The sequence below is a fragment of the Electrophorus electricus genome, chromosome 16, assembly GCF_041902795.1.
Source record: "Electrophorus electricus isolate QZ-2024a chromosome 16, ASM4190279v1, whole genome shotgun sequence".
Taxonomy (NCBI): Eukaryota; Metazoa; Chordata; class Actinopteri; order Gymnotiformes; family Gymnotidae; genus Electrophorus; species Electrophorus electricus.
Window position 1 is genome coordinate 1,880,467 of NC_137512.1, and position 21,554 is coordinate 1,902,020.

General features: G+C 44.8%; 1 protein-coding gene across 7 annotated transcripts in view; it reads right to left on the reverse strand.

Annotated features, from left to right (window-relative positions):
- The window catches only part of gria1a (glutamate receptor, ionotropic, AMPA 1a), a 56,340-nt gene that overhangs the window by 3,488 nt on the left and 31,298 nt on the right, over positions 1-21,554 (reverse strand). For 2 of the 7 annotated variants that reach the window (XM_027024069.3, XM_081698516.1), the window contains exons 12-15: positions 7,395-7,593; positions 6,992-7,239; positions 4,018-4,132; positions 1,412-1,546 (exon numbers count right to left, since the gene is read on the reverse strand). In XM_027024069.3, the coding sequence (XP_026879870.2) occupies positions 1,412-1,546; positions 4,018-4,132; positions 6,992-7,239; positions 7,395-7,593 (697 nt within the window). Of the gene's footprint in view, positions 1-1,388; positions 1,547-3,404; positions 4,467-6,991; positions 7,240-7,394; positions 7,594-21,554 lie in introns of those variants that run through there. The other 5 variants (XM_027024067.3, XR_014117408.1, XR_014117409.1 and 2 more) reach the window with 5 other exon arrangements.

The following is a 21,554-nucleotide window of genomic DNA, read 5'->3' on the forward strand; positions in this document are numbered from 1 at the left end:
AGCCCAGAGTTCAGCTGGCGGTGTTTTTTTAACACTGCATACACGGCAATAACTTTTGATCAGTTGGGGTTGATAAATATATTTGCTATTTGATTTACTGACACAAATATGCTATCAACGGAAAGGTTAGAGATTCTCTGCTTGAGAACACATTATTTAAAAAAATGAATGTTTTTTTAAAATTTATTATATGAATAAAATGACTATAATATGACTTTTGCTGTCACCAGTGATATTATGACTTCAGAGTGGGAACCAAACACTGTTTAGTGTCGGTCCCAAATGTTTATTACATCTGAAGTGATCTTTCTTTGGAAAATGTTCTCCGCACTGATATGCCTGAGTAGACAGTGACTCTAAACTCTATTGAGGGGGGTGATGCGTTCTCTGATCCTGGTACAGTGGAGCAGACCCCCCAAAGGCCAATGCGAAGAATGGCCAGTTATTGCCGTCATCTGGCCTGGGGAGTCTGCTGGGCTGGAAACAGCTACGGCTGTGTGCAATTCATTGTAGCTCACTCCTAGGGGTGTGTGTGTGTGTGTGTGTGTGTGTGTGTGTGTGTGTGTGTGTGTGTGTGTGTGTGTGTGAGAGAGGGGGGGTGTCACGTTACCTGCTTCAAGCAGACCAATTAGCTTAACTTTCTCCTAATCTGAGAAGCAGACAGCTGTGAAATGTGACTCCCGTCCATCGAGTTAACAGAGCACAAGGCCTTAAATCTGCTCTATCATAACGCCGCAGCAGTGTGGGATAACACAGTTGTGTTAGGAACTGCTGTGGCTAATTGCCTACCGTAGCCAGTGATCTGAAACCACGTTACAGCACCGGGAGGCTCGCAGGCCGTGGGTGGCGCGCGAGCGGACTGCAGAGGTGTCTGGTTTAGTGAGATCTCGCATTAAACTCAATTAAGGCAAGCGCTTCTTAAATAAGGCTCCCGAGTAATGGCAGTTTAGATCCTGACAGATCTGCGGAGAAGCAGAGGGAATGTTTCACCTGCGCGGCTACCGCACCGGGCCTGCTGAGCAGGAAAGCGGAGGACGGTTCACCGTGCACAGCCATCCATCCCGGCAGCCCTCCAGGGGGCGCTATGTTTCCTTTGCTGCGGCGCGGGAGCAGGGGGACGCGGAGACGAGGAGAGTTTGATAGAGACAGTGACCGGGAGGGAGCGAGAGAGGGGGAGTGAGACAGGGACACAGGCCGTAGACACATGCGAGTCGCTGAGGGCAGTGACAGTCTGCCACAGGGACCTAAAGACTGGGTTCAGCACCCCCTGCTGGATGGGGCAGGTTGGGTGAGACACCACCCCAGGGCGCTTTCATATCTTAACGGCGTGGCCACTGTAGAGGCTGTAACTCTGCAGCTCAGTGTACGTGGCCTCCAGGGCGGCGCTGTGCAGGGCGGGGTGGGCGGGCACCTTCATCCTACGAGACTCAGTCCTGGACTTGTAGCAGAACTCCACCAGGGCGACCAGCATCGCCAAGCCCAGACCACCAATCAGGATGTAGAAGACGCCGGCGACATTGCTGAGGCTCAGAGCACTGGTCTTATCCTACACGAGGAGACAGTCACGTCAAAGAAGGCTTTCCATAACAGCACACACATATACTCTATACATACTGGCTACGCATACAGCTCAGACGTTCACGGACATACCCACGCACGCGCACACACACACACACACACACACACATTTCACACTCATTTGAACATCACTAATATGCACAGAATTGAACAGTACATACAATAGCTGGCAAACACAAAAACAATACTGAAACTAACTCAGTTTTAACATACAGAGACAGAAGATGTTACTGTAGAAATCCTTGACCAAATCACTACAACAAATTAAAAATATGAAACCTTTAAATGTGACCCTGAAATGTTTATTACTCTATTTTATTTTTCACGGTGGTTAAAGTGACTGAAAGCGTAGCTGATAAACGGTCTTGCACTTCGACAGTTTTACGACTGTCTTCCTTCAGCGGTTATTAATCTGTCAAAGAGGTCAGACCGAACCACGCTCAAATATCAAATAACTGGGTTCCAGTTATTTATTTAACACTCGTATTTGAAGATATTTTGATCAATACAGCTAATCCATGCGTTCACACACTAACACAAAAGGAGACTGGCTTCCCATGCCATTGCCATTTCATATCTTTCTGAAAACAAGCAACATTTTATTAAAACACAGACACACAGTGGAACGGCTGTGGGGCAGAGGAAAGGGAGAATGACAGCTGCTCACATCAGCCGCAGGTACCCACGCAGGACAGATTGTGTCAAAGGGGAAGGGTCAAAGTTTAACTCACCAGGGTAATCATAATACAGTGATGTTTTTGCATAGTGAACATTTGTCAGTTAACATGGAGGGGGAGGGACTTAAATTGTTTGGCCACTGATTGGTCATCATACCGCAATAGGGCGGGAGGTGGGGTCGGGGGGGCGTGATATCAGATGTGTGAATCATGCATGTGGGCGTGGTCAGACTGGTAACCAGGGCCTTAAGCAGGACGGGAGTGTGGCGGGGTCGCGTCCCAGACACATACACACTCCATTGGCAGACAGAGAGAGCATGATACACCAGGGGCGGGGGGGGGGTGTCTCTCACCGAGGGTCCGAACGCTGCAACTGCAGTTCCACGTGCTCCACGCTCACATTTACTCCACCATACTAGTCTGCGCTGGGCTGCTGGCACCCACCTTCCAATCACGAGTCCCTACCCTATTCCGTTATTTACATACCCTGCGTTAAAGATAACTTTATTACGTTCAGTTTGCAGACATCCCCCCCCAGGAAACACGAGCGAAACAAAATCCTTTGCGGAATACCAGAGGATATGTGCAGATAAAAAGTTTTCAGCTAATTAGGCTCCTCGCACGGTAAAGAACGTTCTCTCTGACGCAGCAGTTTCTGTTTTGCTAATTAAAACCAAACACGATGAACGTGAGACGTGGCCAGTGCCAAAACTATGCGGAGCTCATCGTGTGTTGGCTCAGACGTTTCAGGCCAGTGCAGCGTAAGGCACGCTCTAGTGCCCCCAGCAGAACAGAGTAAATGTGAGCCTGGAGAGAGAGAGAGAGAGAGAGGGAGAGAGAGAGAGAGAGAGAGGGAGAGAGAGAGAGAGAGAGAGGGAGAGAGAGGGAGAGAGAGAGAGAGAGAGAGAGAGAGAGAGAGAGAGAGAGGGCGAGAGAGAGAGAGAGAGAGAGAGAGAGGGAGAGAGAGAGAGAGAGAGAGAGAGAGAGAGAGGGAGAGAGAGAGAGAGAGAGGGAGAGAGAGAGAGAGAGAGAGAGAGAGAGAGAGAGAGAGAGAGAGAGAGATGGCAGGACTGTGGAAGGGCCCACAGGGGTCAGGGGTTAACCGAGGGGGGTGGGGGGTTACAGTAGAGGACCGTGGCGTGAACTGACCTTTCTTCCGGAGTCCGTGCTTCCACACTCGCCTTTATCATACCACCATTTGTTTTTCAGTTTGTCTAAGACGGCTTGCTCATTGTGTTTCAACACCGCTAGGTTTACGGGGATTCTTCACCCGGGGAAATAACATAAATAACATGGTCCATGTTATTTTATGCTATTCGGCACACGATCAGACACACAGCCGCACTCGGCATCAACTCACGTGTACTGTTACATATAAACCCACAAGCACGCACACGTATACATCAGGGGGAAAAAGAAGACATTTTGACACTTGATAGTGAAAGTGATATGCATTAATACTCCATCTGGCCATATCGCTGTTCCCTGCTGCGAGATGTGTATTACTATATCACTTTGGGTAACTGGCAGGCTGAAAACACGCTAACGGGGTCTGTCTAAACCGGGTCAAACGTGACCTCTCCACGTCGTACGAGGGGGCCAATCTCCAAAATGAATCCGGCTGAAGGAAATTACTGCGGCATTCCCGATCGACACTGTTTGGCAGTTCTGGGCCCGAGCGTGTGGTCAGCGCTGGGTTGCCAGTTACCCGCCCCCCCAGGGCTGGATCTTTACCCGGTCGGTTTGTCACACTGGGGCTGACCTTGGAATCACCTCCTCCGCTGCCGCACTCGCCCTTGTCGTACCACCACTTATTTTTCAATTTGTCCAGCAGGCCCTGCTCATTCAGCTTTAACACGGCCAGGTTTACTGGGTTTCTTGGAACGATAACGAGACAATAGTGTGGTCAGTGGCAGATCGGCGCGGCGTCTCTCTCGGTGCGACGGCGTGCAGGCTCTGGCGCCTACCGCTCCGTCTGGCTTTTGAGGGGTTAATGCATGGAACGACCGGCCTCCTGGGTCAACAGGAGGCATGGTCAAACGGCGAGCAAACGCTTGTGTTAGTGGCTTTCAGCGGAAAAGACGGGTTTTACCAAGCAGCGGGCGGAACCTCACGGGATGAAAGGAGATATCAGCTTAGCCTCAGATGTGCCTGCTGGACGTCTGTTCCCCTTCAAGACCATCAAAAATACGTCGTCTGGCATCTCATGATCTGGACCAATTGAAACATTTGTAAAAGATATTTGTCTGATCTACTTACTGTTCCTCAGTTGCCATGATTGGATTAGTCATTATAGCAAACAAACTTTAACTGGCACTAAACTGGGCATCACAAAAAGGGGAAAGACACCGTTGACTCTCCAAGCAGGTCTGAGGCTGTGATCTCTTATCCTTTCCACCTGTAACCCTGAAGTCCAGCAGTTTGATGGCCACGATTGCATATCTGAGCACACTGCGACTAGCAGGCTCAGCCGGTCGGCAGCGCAATCAGACGTGGCCCAGATCCCTGCCCCTGTAGGGGCCGACGGTGCTGCTCGGTAAAACCCCGCGAGTTCTTTCCAGCCCCAAAAGAGTCAGAGAGAAAGAAATCTGAGGGACAGACAGAATGAAGAGTTCTAATGGGAGCTGTGGAGGGCCGCAGCGCCTTTGGTGGGATGGTGTTATTGGCTGGTCGCCGTGGGAACAGAGGAATTATGGATGAAAGGACAGGAACGCATCAATCAGCTGCAGTCATTTGACATGCCAAAGGGACGACACAAATGTGCGGGCAGCAATTAAAATGCAACAGGACACAGGTATGGTCCTCTGGCCCTCAGTAGACCAGGTAAACACATGACTCTTAATTAACAGCTAAATATAATATGCAGGAATAACCCAGAAATTCAGCAATATCAGTCCCATCAGGGCCAGTCTGACCACTGAATGAGAGCCAATGTTCGCTCAGTTTCATTCAAAGGCTAAAACACGCGTAGTAGTAAAGCGCAGCCTCTCTGCACTGTGACTGCTGCGCCGCACACACACACAAACACACACACACACAAACACACACACACACACACACACACACACACACACACACCAAAGGCCAAATCAAACCACATTAATAACACGTTCTGTCCTGTGCACAGGGCCCTTTGTGCTCATCCAGCCGTCCAGAGGCTCCCGGTTTCCCGTTCAATGTGATATTCCGTTCTCACGGATTGTCGGCTTCGCCGGACCCATGAGGGGGCTGTTCTCCGGGTCCGTCACAGAGCCGCGTACGTCCAGCACAGTGGTTGTGTGTCACACGGATCGGAATTCAGCTGAAACGGCTGCTGGGAGGCGGCGTGTCTCCCGCTGTCTCTCATGGCACTGCCGCCGAGGCTGAGAAGTGCGTTTCGGAATTCTGTAATGGCTGCCAAGTTCTGAATGTAATTTAACTCCTGCCCCGCGTGACATGTGGAAAGTTGGACTTTCTGCGTCTCCTATCCAGAGCTGCCACCCTCCCGTCTGCCTGTACCCCCATTCTCATGTTGCTGTAAGGTGACCCACAAAATGACAGTCCATTTGCTGGAAGGTCTTTTCCCAGAGGCGCTTATCTTATTAGCGAGAGATGGAGTTTACTGAGGTTATTCCAGCAGCTCCAAATTGCCCTTCTGAGCCTCTTTTGCACTGGAGCGAACGTAATATCACATGTGCAGTGGCGCGTTCGTCACAAAGGTTAGGGCTTATGAAACAGACAGTGGCAGCAGCACAGTGGAAGAACAACAAAGGAAAACACAACTGTCCATTTCCATTTTCTGGCTTTCATTACAATAACTTGCATAAGATTATAAGTGGGTGGACATTCATGAATTTTTTTGTTATAAACACATTCATTTTGTACACATATAAGAAGAAAGGGAGATTGATAAAGAAGCTTAGGCCTTATCAAAATATTATATATATATATATATATATATATATATATATATATATATATATACACACGATGGTCAATGGGTCAAAAACCATAGAATAAACCATAAAATAAACTCATGAGTATTGAAAATAACCCTTCAGCAATTGAGTTTGTTTGGCAGACAATCAAATTTAGAATCGATGCCCCGATCAGAATCGGTGTATTGTTATGACCCTAGGGAGGTCTGTGCTGTGTTGGAGTGTTTAGTATGAGGGATCTGAGCACAGTGTGTTCTGGAGAGGATCCGTTTTCTCACCGTATTACCACTGTATTCCCACTGTTTTCCCACCATATTCCCATCGTTTCTTATGCAAGCGATTGAAAAGAGCTCGGCTCTTACACTAATATGCATGCAATTCTTTGCCCGATTCAGGCAAAGAAACACAAACATGCGAGACACACACACACACAAACACACACACACACACACACACACACACACACACACACACACACACACCGCTGTGCTCCATGGCAGTGGAGGTGATGTGCCACATTTTCCATTTCCTATTATTTAGGAAAACGATTAAAAAATTGTATATGATCAAGTTAAAAGGCTAAAAAGAATTTCAAGGTCAAAATGTGGCTTTATGAAAAGGACAGAAGGTCCTTGGAAAACAGCAAAACATGTTTATAAGTTTATACACAGATAGAGAATCCGCACCTAATTCCCCATCCAATCAGCAGCCAGCCTCCACCACCAACAAACCACCATTTCAACCACGATCGGCTACCACAAAACTGACAGAGCACGCATGCAGAGGCCGAGCTGGACACACAGGGGCGCTGTGCCTTACCTGAGCGGCGAGCCTTTGGGCGTGGCCACGCCGTAGCCCTTGGAGTCCAGGTTCCCTCCGACCTTCATGGTGTCGCAGGGCTTGCGCTGCTCGATGTACTCGTTCATGGTGGACTCCAGCAGGTAGGCATACTTCCCCTTCGACTTCCTCACCCTCATCACACCCTCGTCGGTGGTCTTCACAAACACGGAGGGGTCTGCCGACTTCATGTAGGACCACATTTTCTCGAACACGGCGATCTTTGACCTCTGCGGGAGGACACAGTGTGATGGTGAAGCTCGGGGAAGGTTCACTGCTACCTAATTTGCTGCTGTGTCATTTTGAGAGTGTTTAAAATGGCCACTTGGTAGAAGGGTCCGTTTGCCGAATTTCAACATCTTTCCAAACACTTCTCCTCTCTCACCCTGAAAAACTCTTTGGTGGAGCCAGCGTCCAGCGTTCCATAGGCGATCTCCGTCTGCTTGGCCAGGTCTTCCGCACTCTCGATGGGTGACACCATCCTCTCCACGGTGAGGAAGGCCGCCAGGTTCGCCGTGTATGAGGAGATGATGATGAGGGTGAAGAACCACCACACACCACCGACAATGCGACCTGAGAGAGATCTGGATGAAGAAACACACACACACACACACACACACACACAAACACACACACACACACACACACACACACACAGACTGAATGAAAGGCTTTTCTTAATGAAAACCTAATTTAAAATGTCAATAGTTCAGTATGCCATGAGGATGTGTAATTGATTGTCAGCTTAAAAGTTCCTTCGACCGTAGACCGTATGGTGTATCCTATTCACCTTATCCTCACGGCATGAAAGTCGCTACCCACAATCCTCCACTATCCATTCTCATGTTGCTGTGTGTGTTTACACTGTTCTGAGCTCTTGTGTGTTTAACACACTGCTTTGTATCTCCTCAGCTCTTAACTCCAACTCCAAACCAATGTCTGTTTGGAGAAGATAAGACCTGCCATCACTCGTTAATCTCACGTCCAGAATGTTGCCATTACATTTAATGAATGCATGCATATTAATTGCTTGGGGATTAATAGCACTAGGGGCATTTATTCTCCAGTGTAACTGCCCACTGCGCCTACATCTCCCTTGAACTGCGAGTGTGTCTGTATATGTGCAAGTGTGTGTGTGCATGTGTGCGCATGTGTGTGTGCGCGTGTGTGTGTGTGTGTGTGTGTGTGTGTGTGTGTGTGTGTATTAACAGCAGAAGAGCACACAGCTGTGACAGAAAAGCAACAGCAACCAGAAAGGTTAATAGTGGCCCGATGAGGGAGAACAGAAACAAAAACACAGGTGTGATCCCACAGGTGTGAGGACAGTGAAAGGTCCAAGTAAACGCAACACAGAGGTGCAAATCCGACTGCCTGCAGGCCTAGAACCAGCTGACCAAGTCCAGAAGCAAAATCACGAAAACAGCCAGAAGCAGAAACACCTCTCTGCCCTCGGCAGCAGCTCTGAAACTGCTTCCACATCTCACCCCTTTCAAAGCTGTGACGGAAATATAAATATCTTTTTAAACGCTGCTTTCTCAGCCACTCCTGCAGGTCAGGCGGAATTCCTTGGCACCTGCGAGGTCCAGACAGGAATATCCGAGTGGTCCAAACCTGCTAAGGGATGCCCGGAGAGCTCTGCTCAGGTCACAGGAGCAATGGAAGGTATTTGCAATGCCTGTCTGCCCCTCAGCCACCTGCAGCCGCTCAGCCCAGCCCCCCAGTCGGCTGGTGGAGACGTGGCTGGTGGTACTGCCCACTGTGGGAGCTGCCTCCCGTAGGCACTGGTCTGTTCTGGTCCAGCAAGCTGCTGCTGCTGCTAACCCCCTCCGTGGGCCTGTGGATGGGGAAGTGACCCGTGCCAAACATTGTTTCAACGTTTCTGCATTCCCGAGGCGCCGATGTACTGGTCGCGGCTTTCCGACCGCGACCCTGTCAGGAGGGCTGTCTGGTAATGTGTGTGCCACTGTTCTTTTCGAGGACAGACACAGTTTTATTAAAATGGTCTTCCATCATTCACAGTTCTGCATTGATCCACTGATTTTCAGTGCAGAGAAAAGCTCCTTTACAAAAAAACAGGAAACTCTTGTTGTAGTTCCACTTGCCTTTAGATCGTGGTTCCCATCAAGGTTCTATTATGTTTGGAAGGTAATTTGCAAATTTTGCGATGTGCTACAGCAGATGCGTGGGGTTTCATGCAACGCTAAGAGCTACTGACATTCAGGCTCTGAAAACACGGTTACACACAACCTCATTAAGACGCAAGGCTTCTGAAGGCTTACATGATAAGAATGTGCAGAAGTGCAGGGCATTCCAATTATGTGCATGCACATATAAATGACAGGAGTTTTAACTATAAATATTAATATCCAACATTGTCATCCTGTAATTATGTAAACATACGCAGGGTATGATGAAAGCAGGTGAGTAATGACCTGGTAAAGGCTGGTCTGGAGATCTGCAGGAGACAGGCTCCACACCCTGAGTGATGCCTTTCCTCTGAAAGCTGATGTAGGTAACAAAATTGACTCTAAAATTCATTCTCTGTCTACCAGCCTTAAATCGGATATAGCAACTGCAAAACAAGAGTTCAAAAGTTCAATTTCACAGTTACAACTCACACTGGATGCACAGTCACACCATACAACAGCGGGAACGCTGTGCTTGTTCTCAGAGCGATGGTGTCCGCGCCATTGAGACTACATTGTTTAAACTCTCTCCAGAAGTGAAGGCACTGAAAGCAAAATGTGAAGATCTCAAAAATAGACAGAGAAGAAATAACACACTCTGAGTACCTGAAGGTCTACAGGGTCAATGCCCAATTGGCTTCATTGCTCAGATGCTTCAGGACGTCCCAGGCCTAGATGAGCGCACATCGCTGGCTTTGAGCTGAACTGACCAAGGGAAATCCCGAGACCATTCACAGCCAGGGTACCCTACGATCACGTCAGAGATATGATCCTCCGGTGGGTGGCCAAGGCAGCCCTGCTGAGAAACTGCTCATATTTCCTGATTTCACCACCGAGGTGGCAAAAAAACAGGCAGCATCTGGCCCTGTCATAAAACTCTTACGCGAATGCCCTGGAGTCAGATTCGTCCCATTTTTCCCCAGCAGAATTGACAATCACCCTACCTACGGGAGGCGTCCACAACTTCACCGATCCATCTGTGGCTGCAGACTCTGTCAATATGAAAATGAGCTAAGGCTCACCATGACAATTGTACCTGGAACACTGGTAGGAGTGTCATATTTTTTATGGACAGCGGTTGACTGGTTATATGTCCTGCCTTAATGCCAAGGCTACCCTACATAATGAACGTTCAGTATAATGCTTATGGTTGAAGGAGGTTTAAGGGTGCCTTGTTCATGTGGAAAGTCTGTTAAACTTCAAGTTTATTGTCTTTGATAACCCTTGAGCTCCCATTTTTCACTGTTGTCATCTTTTTAAAACTAATATTGTACTGTAGCGTTTGTGGGGAGGGCTACGTTTTGCGGATTTATCACACATTCTTGCTACCATTAGTCTGCCTACTTCCAAATGACTCCACAACAAAATACATGACTTCACAACGCACCTCAGGAAGCCAGTCTGGAGGACACATGCTGAAATTCACCAGCTGGAACGTCAAAGGCTTGAATCAACCGGTTACACAAAGTAGAGCACTTCACTATCTTCACACTCTTGGGACACACATCATGTTTTACAAGACACCTATTTGAAAACTAGCTACCATCATAAACTATGTAGAAGATGGGTTGGCTAAAATTCATTATTCAAATTTTTGCAGTAAGGTGAGGGGAACAGCAAGTTTGATACATAAATCTGTGCCGTTTATGTTACCCGAGTGTAAGGTTGATAATAATGGTAGACATGTTATTGTAACTGGTAGAATGTTTGATATACCAGTGATATGGCCAATGTTATAGCCAATGATATAGCCTAAATGTTATAGCCAGTGATATAGCCTAAATGTTATAGCCAATGATATAGCCTAAATGTTATAGCCAATGTTATAGCCAATGATATAGCCTAAATGTTATGGCCAATGATATAGCCTAAATGTTATAGCGAATGATATAGCCTAAATGTTATAGCCAATGATATAGCCTAAATAATATAGCCAATGATATAGCCTAAATGTTATAGCCTAAATATTATAGCCAATGATATAGCCTAAATGTTATAGCCAATGATATAGCCTTAATGTTATAGCCAATGATATAGCCTAAATGTTATAGCCAATGTTATAGCCAATGATATAGCCTAAATGTTATAGCCAATGTTATAGCCAATGATATAGCCTAAATGTTATGGCCAATGATATAGCCTAAATGTTATAGCCAATGATATAGCCAATGTTATAGCCGATGATATAGCCTAAATGTTATAGCCAATAATATAGCCTAAATGTTATAGCCGATGATATAGCCTAAACGTTATAGCCAATAATATAGCCTAAATGTTATAGCCAATGTTATAGCCAATGATATAGCCTAAATGTTATGGCCAATGATATAGCCTAAATGTTATAGCCAATGATATAGCCAATGATATAGCCTTAATGTTATAGCCAATGATATAGCCTAAATGTTATAGCCAATGTTATAGCCAATGATATAGCCAATGATATAGCCTAAATGTTATAGCCGATGATATAGCCTAAATGTTATAGCCAATGATATAGCCTTAATGTTATAGCCAATGATATAGCCTAAATGTTATAGCCAATGTTATAGCCAATGTTATAGCCAATGATATAGCCTAAATGTTATAGCCGATGATATAGCCTAAATGATATAGCCAATGATATAGCCTAAATGTTATAGCCAATGTTATAGCCAATGATATAGCCAATGATATAGCCTAAATGTTATAGCCGATGTTTATGCTCCTAAATGGCACAATGAAAATATCTTGAAGACCCCTTTTATCCTTCTTGCAGGATACACACTCACACCACCTTATCTACCTTTCAGGATACACACCTTATCCTTGAAGATGAGTTCAACTGCTGGCTCAATCCTTCTTTAGATCGACCCTCAATGAACATTAAACCTCAAACAAAGTCTGTAAAAATGACTAGATCCGTTCTGGAGGAACATGCTGTAACTGATGTTTGGAGGTTTCTCTTTATTCTCACATTTACATCACACCTTTACACGCACTGACTACTGTCTTCTGGACATTAGACATCTTCCCTCAGTATGCTCTTGTCAGTACGCTTTCACTGTTACATCTGATCCTGGACCTGTTGCAAAGAATTTAAATTGGGAAAGAGGCGCTGCATCAGGTCCTCCACAACACTTTAATAACCGCTTACTTTCTGATGACAAATTCATTACCTTTCCCTCTGATCCCATAGATATAGTTATTAAAATCAAGACAGACGACGTTTCTCCCACTATCCTTTGAGAAACATTGAAAGCGTACATTAGGGGGCAAATAATTTCTTATACTGTTTATGAAAGAAGGATGAAAAAGCAAAAAGTTAACTGACCTGACAACTTAAATTTCACAACTTGATCATACTAATGCCACCTCGCTTTCTCCCAATGTACAAAAAGACTTATACTACAAGACTTATACTATAAGACTTATACTACAAGACTTATACTATAAGACTTATACTACAAGACTTATACTATAAGACTTATACTATAAGACTTATACTACAAGACTTATACTACAAGACTTATACTATAAGACTTATACTACAAGACTTATACTATAAGACTTATACTACAAGACTTATACTATAAGACTTATACTATAAGACTTATACTACAAGACTTATACTACAAGACTTATACTATAAGACTTATACTACAAGACTTATACTATAAGACTTATACTACAAGACTTATACTATAAGACTTATACTATAAGACTTATACTATAAGACTTATACTACAAGACTTATACTATAAGACTTATACTATAAGACTTATACTATAAGACTTATACTACAAGACTTATACTACAAGACTTATACTATAAGACTTATACTATAAGACTTATACTATAAGACTTATACTACAAGACTTATACTATAAGACTTATACTATAAGACTTATACTATAAGACTTATACTACAAGACTTATACTACAAGACTTATACTATAAGACTTATACTACAAGACTTATACTATAAGACTTATACTACAAGACTTATACTATAAGACTTATACTATAAGACTTATACTATAAGACTTATACTACAAGACTTATACTATAAGACTTATACTATAAGACTTATACTATAAGACTTATACTACAAGACTTATACTACAAGACTTATACTATAAGACTTATACTACAAGACTTATACTATAAGACTTATACTACAAGACTTATACTATAAGACTTATACTACAAGACTTATACTATAAGACTTATACTATAAGACTTATACTATAAGACTTATACTACAAGACTTATACTATAAGACTTATACTATAAGACTTATACTATAAGACTTATACTACAAGACTTATACTATAAGACTTATACTACAAGACTTATACTACAAGACTTATACTATAAGACTTATACTATAAGACTTATACTATAAGACTTATACTACAAGACTTATACTATAAGACTTATACTATAAGACTTATACTACAAGACTTATACTATAAGACTTATACTACAAGACTTATACTACAAGACTTATACTGTAAGACTTATACTACAAGACTTATACTATAAGACTTATACTATAAGACTTATACTACAAGACTTATACTGTAAGACTTATACTACAAGACTTATACTATAAGACTTATACTATAAGACTTATACTACAAGACTTATACTATAAGACTTATACTACAAGACTTATACTATAAGACTTATACTACAAGACTTATACTATAAGACTTATACTATAAGACTTATACTACAAGACTTATACTACAAGACTTATACTATAAGACTTATACTATAAGACTTATACTACAAGACTTATACTATAAGACTTATACTATAAGACTTATACTACAAGACTTATACTATAAGACTTATACTACAAGACTTATACTACAAGACTTATACTGTAAGACTTATACTACAAGACTTATACTATAAGACTTATACTATAAGACTTATACTACAAGACTTATACTGTAAGACTTATACTACAAGACTTATACTATAAGACTTATACTATAAGACTTATACTACAAGACTTATACTACAAGACTTATACTACAAGACTTATACTACAAGACTTATACTACAAGACTTATACTGCAAGACTTATACTACAAGGAGAGTTTGACCTGTTGTCCACAATTCATGCTGAGGACGTTCTATCTAAATGCAAACAGACTCAGTTCTAACAAAGCCAGTGAACGTTTAGCTCATCAGCTGCATCAGAAATCCCCTCAGGCACCACTGATAAAAGATCAGTTTAAAGACTGCTATAGTCACCTATACCACTCAGAGCTGTTGGCTCAGTCTGCAGACTGAAGTCTTCCTGTGTCACGTGTTGAAGCAGACTGATTCCGAGTTAGAAAAGCCCATTACGCTAAAGGAAACAAAAAGAGCAGTTCACAGCACGCTATGTGGCAACACCCCGGACCAGACAGGTGACCTACGGAACCTTCTAGTTGATATGAATGGATAAATTCATTACTCATCTAAATGTTTACCCCAACCGTTAACAGAAATGCAGTACTTTTGAAGAACAAAAATCCCCTTTTTTTAGAGCTCTTATTGGCCAATATCTCCGATTAATGTGGGTGCAAAATTGATAGCTGATGTGTTATCTAAGCGCCTGGAATCTGTTCCTCCCACAATAATCACACAGGCTTGGTTAAAGGTAGATACTCCTTCTTTAGTATTAGACGTTTGTTTAATGCCATTTATAATCCTTCATCTTTGACTTTAGTAGAGGACCTAATGTATGTAGATGCAGGGAAGCACTTTTTCTGTACAGTGGAGAAGTTTGGACTCGGTCAGAACCCTATACTTCTATATTCTTCCCCATGTGAATCTGTCAGAACTAATAATGTGCACTCTGACTATCTTCCTCTCCGGCGTGGTCCTAGACAAGGCTGCCCACTGTCACCTCAGCATTTCGCCATGGAGCCTGCATTCTCCATAGCTTTAAGTTTCAGTCCTAGGATATCAGTGGTTATTAGAGATGACACTGAACAGAAAGTGTCACTCTGTGCAAATGATCTTTTGCTCGTTGTCTCAAACTTAAAGATATCACAACTGCTGGTTTTGTCTATATTAGACACTTTTGGATCAATTTCAGGGTACCAATTAAATTTGGACAAAGGTGAGCTGTTCCCTTTGAACCCAGCTGCACACAACTGCCCACAGCATACTTTCCATTTCCAATAATCAGTAATACGTTTACATATCTGTGTTTCCAGGATACAGACCAGATCGAAGGCTTGTTCAAAGACATTTCTGTGTCGCTTCTGGATAAAACTAAACAGGACTTGACACATTGGTCTTTGCTTCCCTTATCTTTAGCTAAAGCGTTCTTCTGCAGACTAGATGGAATTGTGTTGGAATTCCTTTGAGGGAGAAAGCCTCCAAGACTTAAAAATATATTTAGAAAAACCCAAAAGCTCAGGAGGGTTTGCACAACCCAATTTTCGATTTTACTTCTGGGTTTCCAATCTTCGTGTGGTGCACTGTTGGCTACAGTTTAACAAATCAAAGCCAGACCTATCTTGCTTAAAGATGGAGTCATTTTCCTGTAGCCCATCCTCTTTATCAGTGCTCATTTGTTCAGTAAAATGTCCTAATGCACCCTATACTACAAAAGTAACGGGGACATTCACACTGGGCACCGTTTAACCGCTATTTGGGCCTCAAGTCATTTTCATGATATGCCCCTCTACATCACAATCACAGTTTTCTTCCATCCATTATGGATGGAGCTTTCTCGCTATGGTCTAAGGTGTTGCCCATTTAGTGACCTGTACATCGATGGGAAATTTGCGTCATTTCAGTAACTTTACTCAGCAGTTACCCAGCAATACATTTTCCAGCATTTTCAAGTCCATAGCTTCGTCCATGCTCACGCACCCCATTTTCCTTCTGAACCAGAAGGCCCCCTCCATTGAAGTCTTCCAGAAATTGACCTTAAACTAGAAACATATGATTTCCAACATCTATGCCAGACTTTCCTCAGTGTACAACCTCCTCTTTCTTCTTTTAAAAGCCAGTGAGAGCAGGTGCGAGGTGAGGGGCATATCCTCTTCCTCTTTCTGTGTCAGACATAGCTTGATTCAATTAGACATTTTTACATGGCACCCATTGGAATAAAATTAAGCTCTCAAAATGTTTTCCACATACAAATCCCCTACGTGACAGATGTCAGCACGCCCCATCTTCTCTAATCCAATGTTTTTATCATGCTCTTCCCTCCACAAATATTGGACCAACATATTCCAAGTTCTTTCCAAGATTCGTGAGGTAGAGCTTGATCCCACCCCAGTGATCTTGTTAGACCATCCATCCTCTGGATTTTAGAGCTTTTGCTCATTCTACTCACGTTGAAGTCATTTGTCTCACCGTCTGTTCACTGGCTGAATGATCTCCTAAATTTTGCAAAATTAGAAAAAATGAGAGCTACGTTACGAGGTTCCACTGTAAATTCATAAAGATATGGGATCCTTTTCTTGAGTACTGAAAGCTGCTCCAGCTCCCCTCTGTCACTCTGTAATGCATTTTCCTCTGACTTCCTCTGATCCATTGCATCATATCAGTTATCTGGCTCATGACTATGTAGTAAGATTTAAAATTTCAAAGGACCCTGAAAAAATGCTATGACCGCCAAGAGGATATATACACAGTGTTCCTGGGGTCATTGATGATTGATTGAAAGTGAGAGAAAGACTAATTGTCTCTGACTGTTGCACCAATGAGCTTTTTCTAATAAATATTTACAGGATGTGGGGGATGAGTGAATTCAATATTTATAGTATGTGAGTATGTTCACTCAGGCACTATTTCAACAGTATAGCACCAGATATGGCAATTTGAATGCAATTAAAATCATAAATTAAATATGAGATTTTGCAGAAAAAGCAGAACTTAAAGGATCCTGTTCAAAGCAGATTTGATTCCTTGTTACCATCCTTCTCCATGAAGGCATTTGCATGGCTAATGACCTTATTATGTGTCAAAAAACGACACTATTAGTGAGGAGCCAACGTTATACTGGAAGATTAGAAAAAGAGGGAAATATTGGAATTAGCAAGGACCCAAAACAGGGCAAGAACAGACAATCTGTGGTTTCCTGTTTGGACCGCATATAGGGAGGACAGATCACAGCCTGGAAGCCATATATAGCCCATAAAGTTCCCATAAATATCCCATAAATATCTCACAAATAACCCATAAATATCCCATAAATATCCCATATATTTATCCCACATATATCCCGTATATATCCCACATATATCCCACATATATCCCGTACATATCCCACATATATCCCACATATATCCCACATATATCCCGTACATATCCCACATATATCCCACATATATCCCACATATATCCCACATATATCCCGTACATATCCCATACATATCCCAGAGTGATAGGGCCAGGCTGTGGAAACACAGCAGTGACTGATGGTGACCCAAGTCCCGTAAGACTTTTGCACATGATGCACTTTTAAGTGTCCTGTCAGGGTTGAAATAAAAACAGACATCTCCTTAGCCATCCATGAAGGGCTTCTGAAACCTCGACTTATCACACATATGACCATCGCTCTCCTCTGACTCGACCAAGCTGAACAGCATCCCCCGAAGAGGCGAGCCGGTCTCCCAGAGGGGCGGGCCGGTCTCACGGAGAGGCGGTCCGGTCTCCTCTGAGACCTTAAATATGACACAGGAGTAAGGTTTCACGCCCTGCTCCACTGTACGCAGGGCCGGAATGAGCTGACGGGGGAGGAGACAGTCCGTGGGGGCGGTTCTTACGGCAGCGGAGCTGATGGGGGAGGAGTCAGTCCCTGGAGGCGGTCCTGGAGGCGGGACAAACTGGACGAGCTCGAGAGTGGGACGAGGAGGAGAGATCTTACCGCCAGTGCTCTGGTGTGGTTTGACAGCTTTGGCAGGGAGATCGGGCAGCGCTACAGTGACACACTCTTCTCTATTTCACTCTTTTAGTCTCCTCTCCTCTCCTCCATCACCACTGAAGGCTTTTCTCCTGCTCCCAGTGGTCCGAAGCTACAGTACACAGGCGAGGGGAACACTTTTACACCTGCGTGTGATCCAGTGCTTGGGACTGGAAAGGAAGAAAGGTCTGTAAATGAAAACACACCGTTCTTACAGTTTAACTACCAAACCGTTAGTGTGGAGGTGATTAAAACGTAAAGCTATACGCCAGATACGTATGACTCCCAGGAACCCCGCGCTGGGGGTTAAACTCCCAGAGAAGTCTCAACCAGCCACGATATGACAGCTGTGCTATGCAACTAAATGCATGTTTAAAATGACACACATCGAGTGATTTGGCATAGATGCCCGTATGCATGCACGCATGCCCTCGACGGGGCTGATAATGGCGCTCTACAATGCTCTTATGCTGTGAGCCATGCTACTCCAGAGGAAATACCACTGTCTTCCTGCGTTGCCATGGCAGCAGCTTCTACTGCCCAAGCGGACCTGTGATTGGCAGAGTGGCAGGGTCTGTCCCACACTGCCCCATTCTGCCCCAGCGGGGCATCTGCTTGTCTCCACCCCGCCCTGATCCCTGTAGGTGCCGTTCTCCTAAATAGAGCACTCGCTAAAAAAGTCCCATTGCACAGAAAAAAAAAATCTAACTTAGACAAGGGCACCAATAATGACTGGTGTCAAAGTCTTGTGCGGTGACCTTTTCTGATCTCCATCCAATAATAAAACTGCGATATTCAAAACAATTCACAAAATTCACATACAAACACAGCAGTAAAACTGTGGAGCGAAAAAGGCAAATTCTCTGTAAATCCTGAATCGAGCAATGGAGTCGTAATGGGTGATAAAATGCATAATTCACTTCCGAATTATTTTGACTGCTGAGCTGTGAAATTGTTTGCTAAGGCAGGTAGGAGTGCGTATTTGTGATTTATTTTCTCCGAGCAGCGGTGCTTAGTGGTGCAACCACGCAGCCGCTGTGGGAAAAACAGCCCCGCACGTGAGCACCCACATATACCTCAGACAAGCGGTGCAGACCTTTATATTAGGAGCTAATCAGTTGTGGTGGCAGGTGGATGTCGACAGGTGCATTTCCTGCAGCAAGAACAGCTTCTCATGCAGAACTCCATGTAGACAAGCGGCTGTCGACTACTATGAGCCGGAAAGGAAACAAACAGCACCGGGTGTAGGCCCGGTTCTCCCGGGCCGCGAGGGCGCTTTATGTGTCGGGTGGGAGCAGCGAAGGGTGTGGGAAGAGTAGACACAGGGGATCTCGGAGCCGCGTGACCTCGCACTGCGCTGGGAAGCGGAACGCTGGAACGGTGAGCGAACCGTCTCCGCTGGACCTAGAAATGTCTCAAACAAAGGCAAGGGAATCAGCAGTGCGAGAAAGGTCAGTGAGAATGGACGATTTCCACACCACAAAGGCAGGGCTGACTGCCACGTCCGAGTGTGTGAAGTGGATTCTTCACGGGGGTCTGATGATGGGAAGGGTGCTTTGAGAGACAGGTCTGACATTTCCAAAAGCTCAGGAGTAAACAAGGCTTTAGAAGGAATAAACAATGACTGGAACAGGTTAATATGCAGCTCCAGATCACTGTGGTAGCCTTTGTCTCATACAGCCAATCAGGGTTCAGGAATAAGACATTACGCCATGTCCGTGTGTGAACGTTGCAGTGCTAGCTCAGTGGTGAAGGTACTTGATTAGTAATTAGAAGGTTGCCATTTCAAGCCCCACCTTCCAAGTTACCCCTGAGCAAGGCCCTTAACCCTCAATTGCTCAAGTTGCGTTCAGTCAGAATTGTACAAAAGCATCAGCAAAATGCCATAAATGTAAATGTCCCTGATTGGATGGCCCCATCCTTGGATGATTGGATGAAACACAGACTGCTACTGATCAGAGCTTGTTCCCACTCTCACCTAATGTACTATTCTAGGGTGCGATGACGCCAGCCCAGCATCCAATGGCGACTCTAGCAGTGCTGACGCGACTCCAAGCTACCTATATTAACTCTTTATATAGTCCCGCGGTGGCACGGGGAGGGCGGTTTTTGTCATCATCTGGCAACCACAGGTTCCTGTCTGCGATGCATGAGTCATGACACACCGTGGCAGGAGAGACGATGAAGTCTAATTAAGGATGAGTTTCTGCCTCTCCCCACCACCGCGCTCGTCCGCGGGGGCCGAGCACCCCTCTGCTCCCACACACTGCTGACATTTCAGCTCCGCTGGCAAGACAACACAATCAGTTCTTACTGGCTGTCGAGAGCCTCTTTCTCCTTCTTCTTCTCCTCCTCCTCCTCCTCGGAGGAGGGAAACGTATATTTTCAATGTTTCCCTTTGTGCCGCGACGCAGATGAAATGAGCGTGGAGAGCAGGAAAACGCTGCCAGCCGTCCGTGAGTGACACTCATGAGACGGAACCCGAATCCAGCACCCAGTTTCTGTTGTCATGTTACACGTCGGCTGGCATTTTACGACGTTCGTAATTAGGCTGACAGCAATCGATACTGCACTGATTAAAGGACCTGCACAGAACACAAAGCCCAAAGGCCTAAATTATATCGGCAAACTAGCATAACCTTAACCACAGACACCTCACAGCGCCCTGCGCCGAGGAAACACTCCTCCCTGTTAGAACAGACCAGCACACGGTAGCTCGACTGAACGAGCGCATGGAGATCAATAACCACCCATACGGGACACTGAGCAGACTTGGAGGGAGGGGCTTGGCTAGGCACAGCTCCGCCCCCAACCCGCTGCCCTCTCTGGGCCACGCCTCCACCTCTCCCCTGTTCGCTTCACGCTGCTACTTTCACGCCCGCTAATTAGATTTTTAATTGGCAACCTTTGAGAGTGGGGTGGCCGTGCATGGTAAGCCTCCTGCTCTGTCTCTCTCTCTCTCTCCATCTCTCCCTCTCTATTCACCTCTCCAGCTCTCTCTCCATCTCTCCCTCTCTCTCTCTCTCTCTCTCTCTCTCTCTGTCTCTTCTTCTTTCTCTCGCTTTCCCTCTTTCTCTCTCTCACTCAACCATGCAAACAAAGACGTGAATACGGAGCTTCTGCACCTGAGAAAGCGCCTCGGTGCTGCTCGGTTCTTCGAGTGCGCTCCGCTGTCAACTTTCTCTACTGCACTGCTAAGGAGACCCTGACACACAGCTGTGAGATATCAAGACTCCACATTGTAGAAAACACACCAATCTGCATGCACAGACCGAGAATTCAACAAACAAACAAGCAAGCAAGCAACCAATCAAACTATAGGAAGATTTTACAATAACGCTTTGGCTTTGCCTGGTCATTAACATCTCACCAGCTCCGTGGACTCATATGTGTTTAATAACCTGACTGACCCTCCCCACTGACCTCTCGCTGCCCTTAAAGCCCGCTATCACAT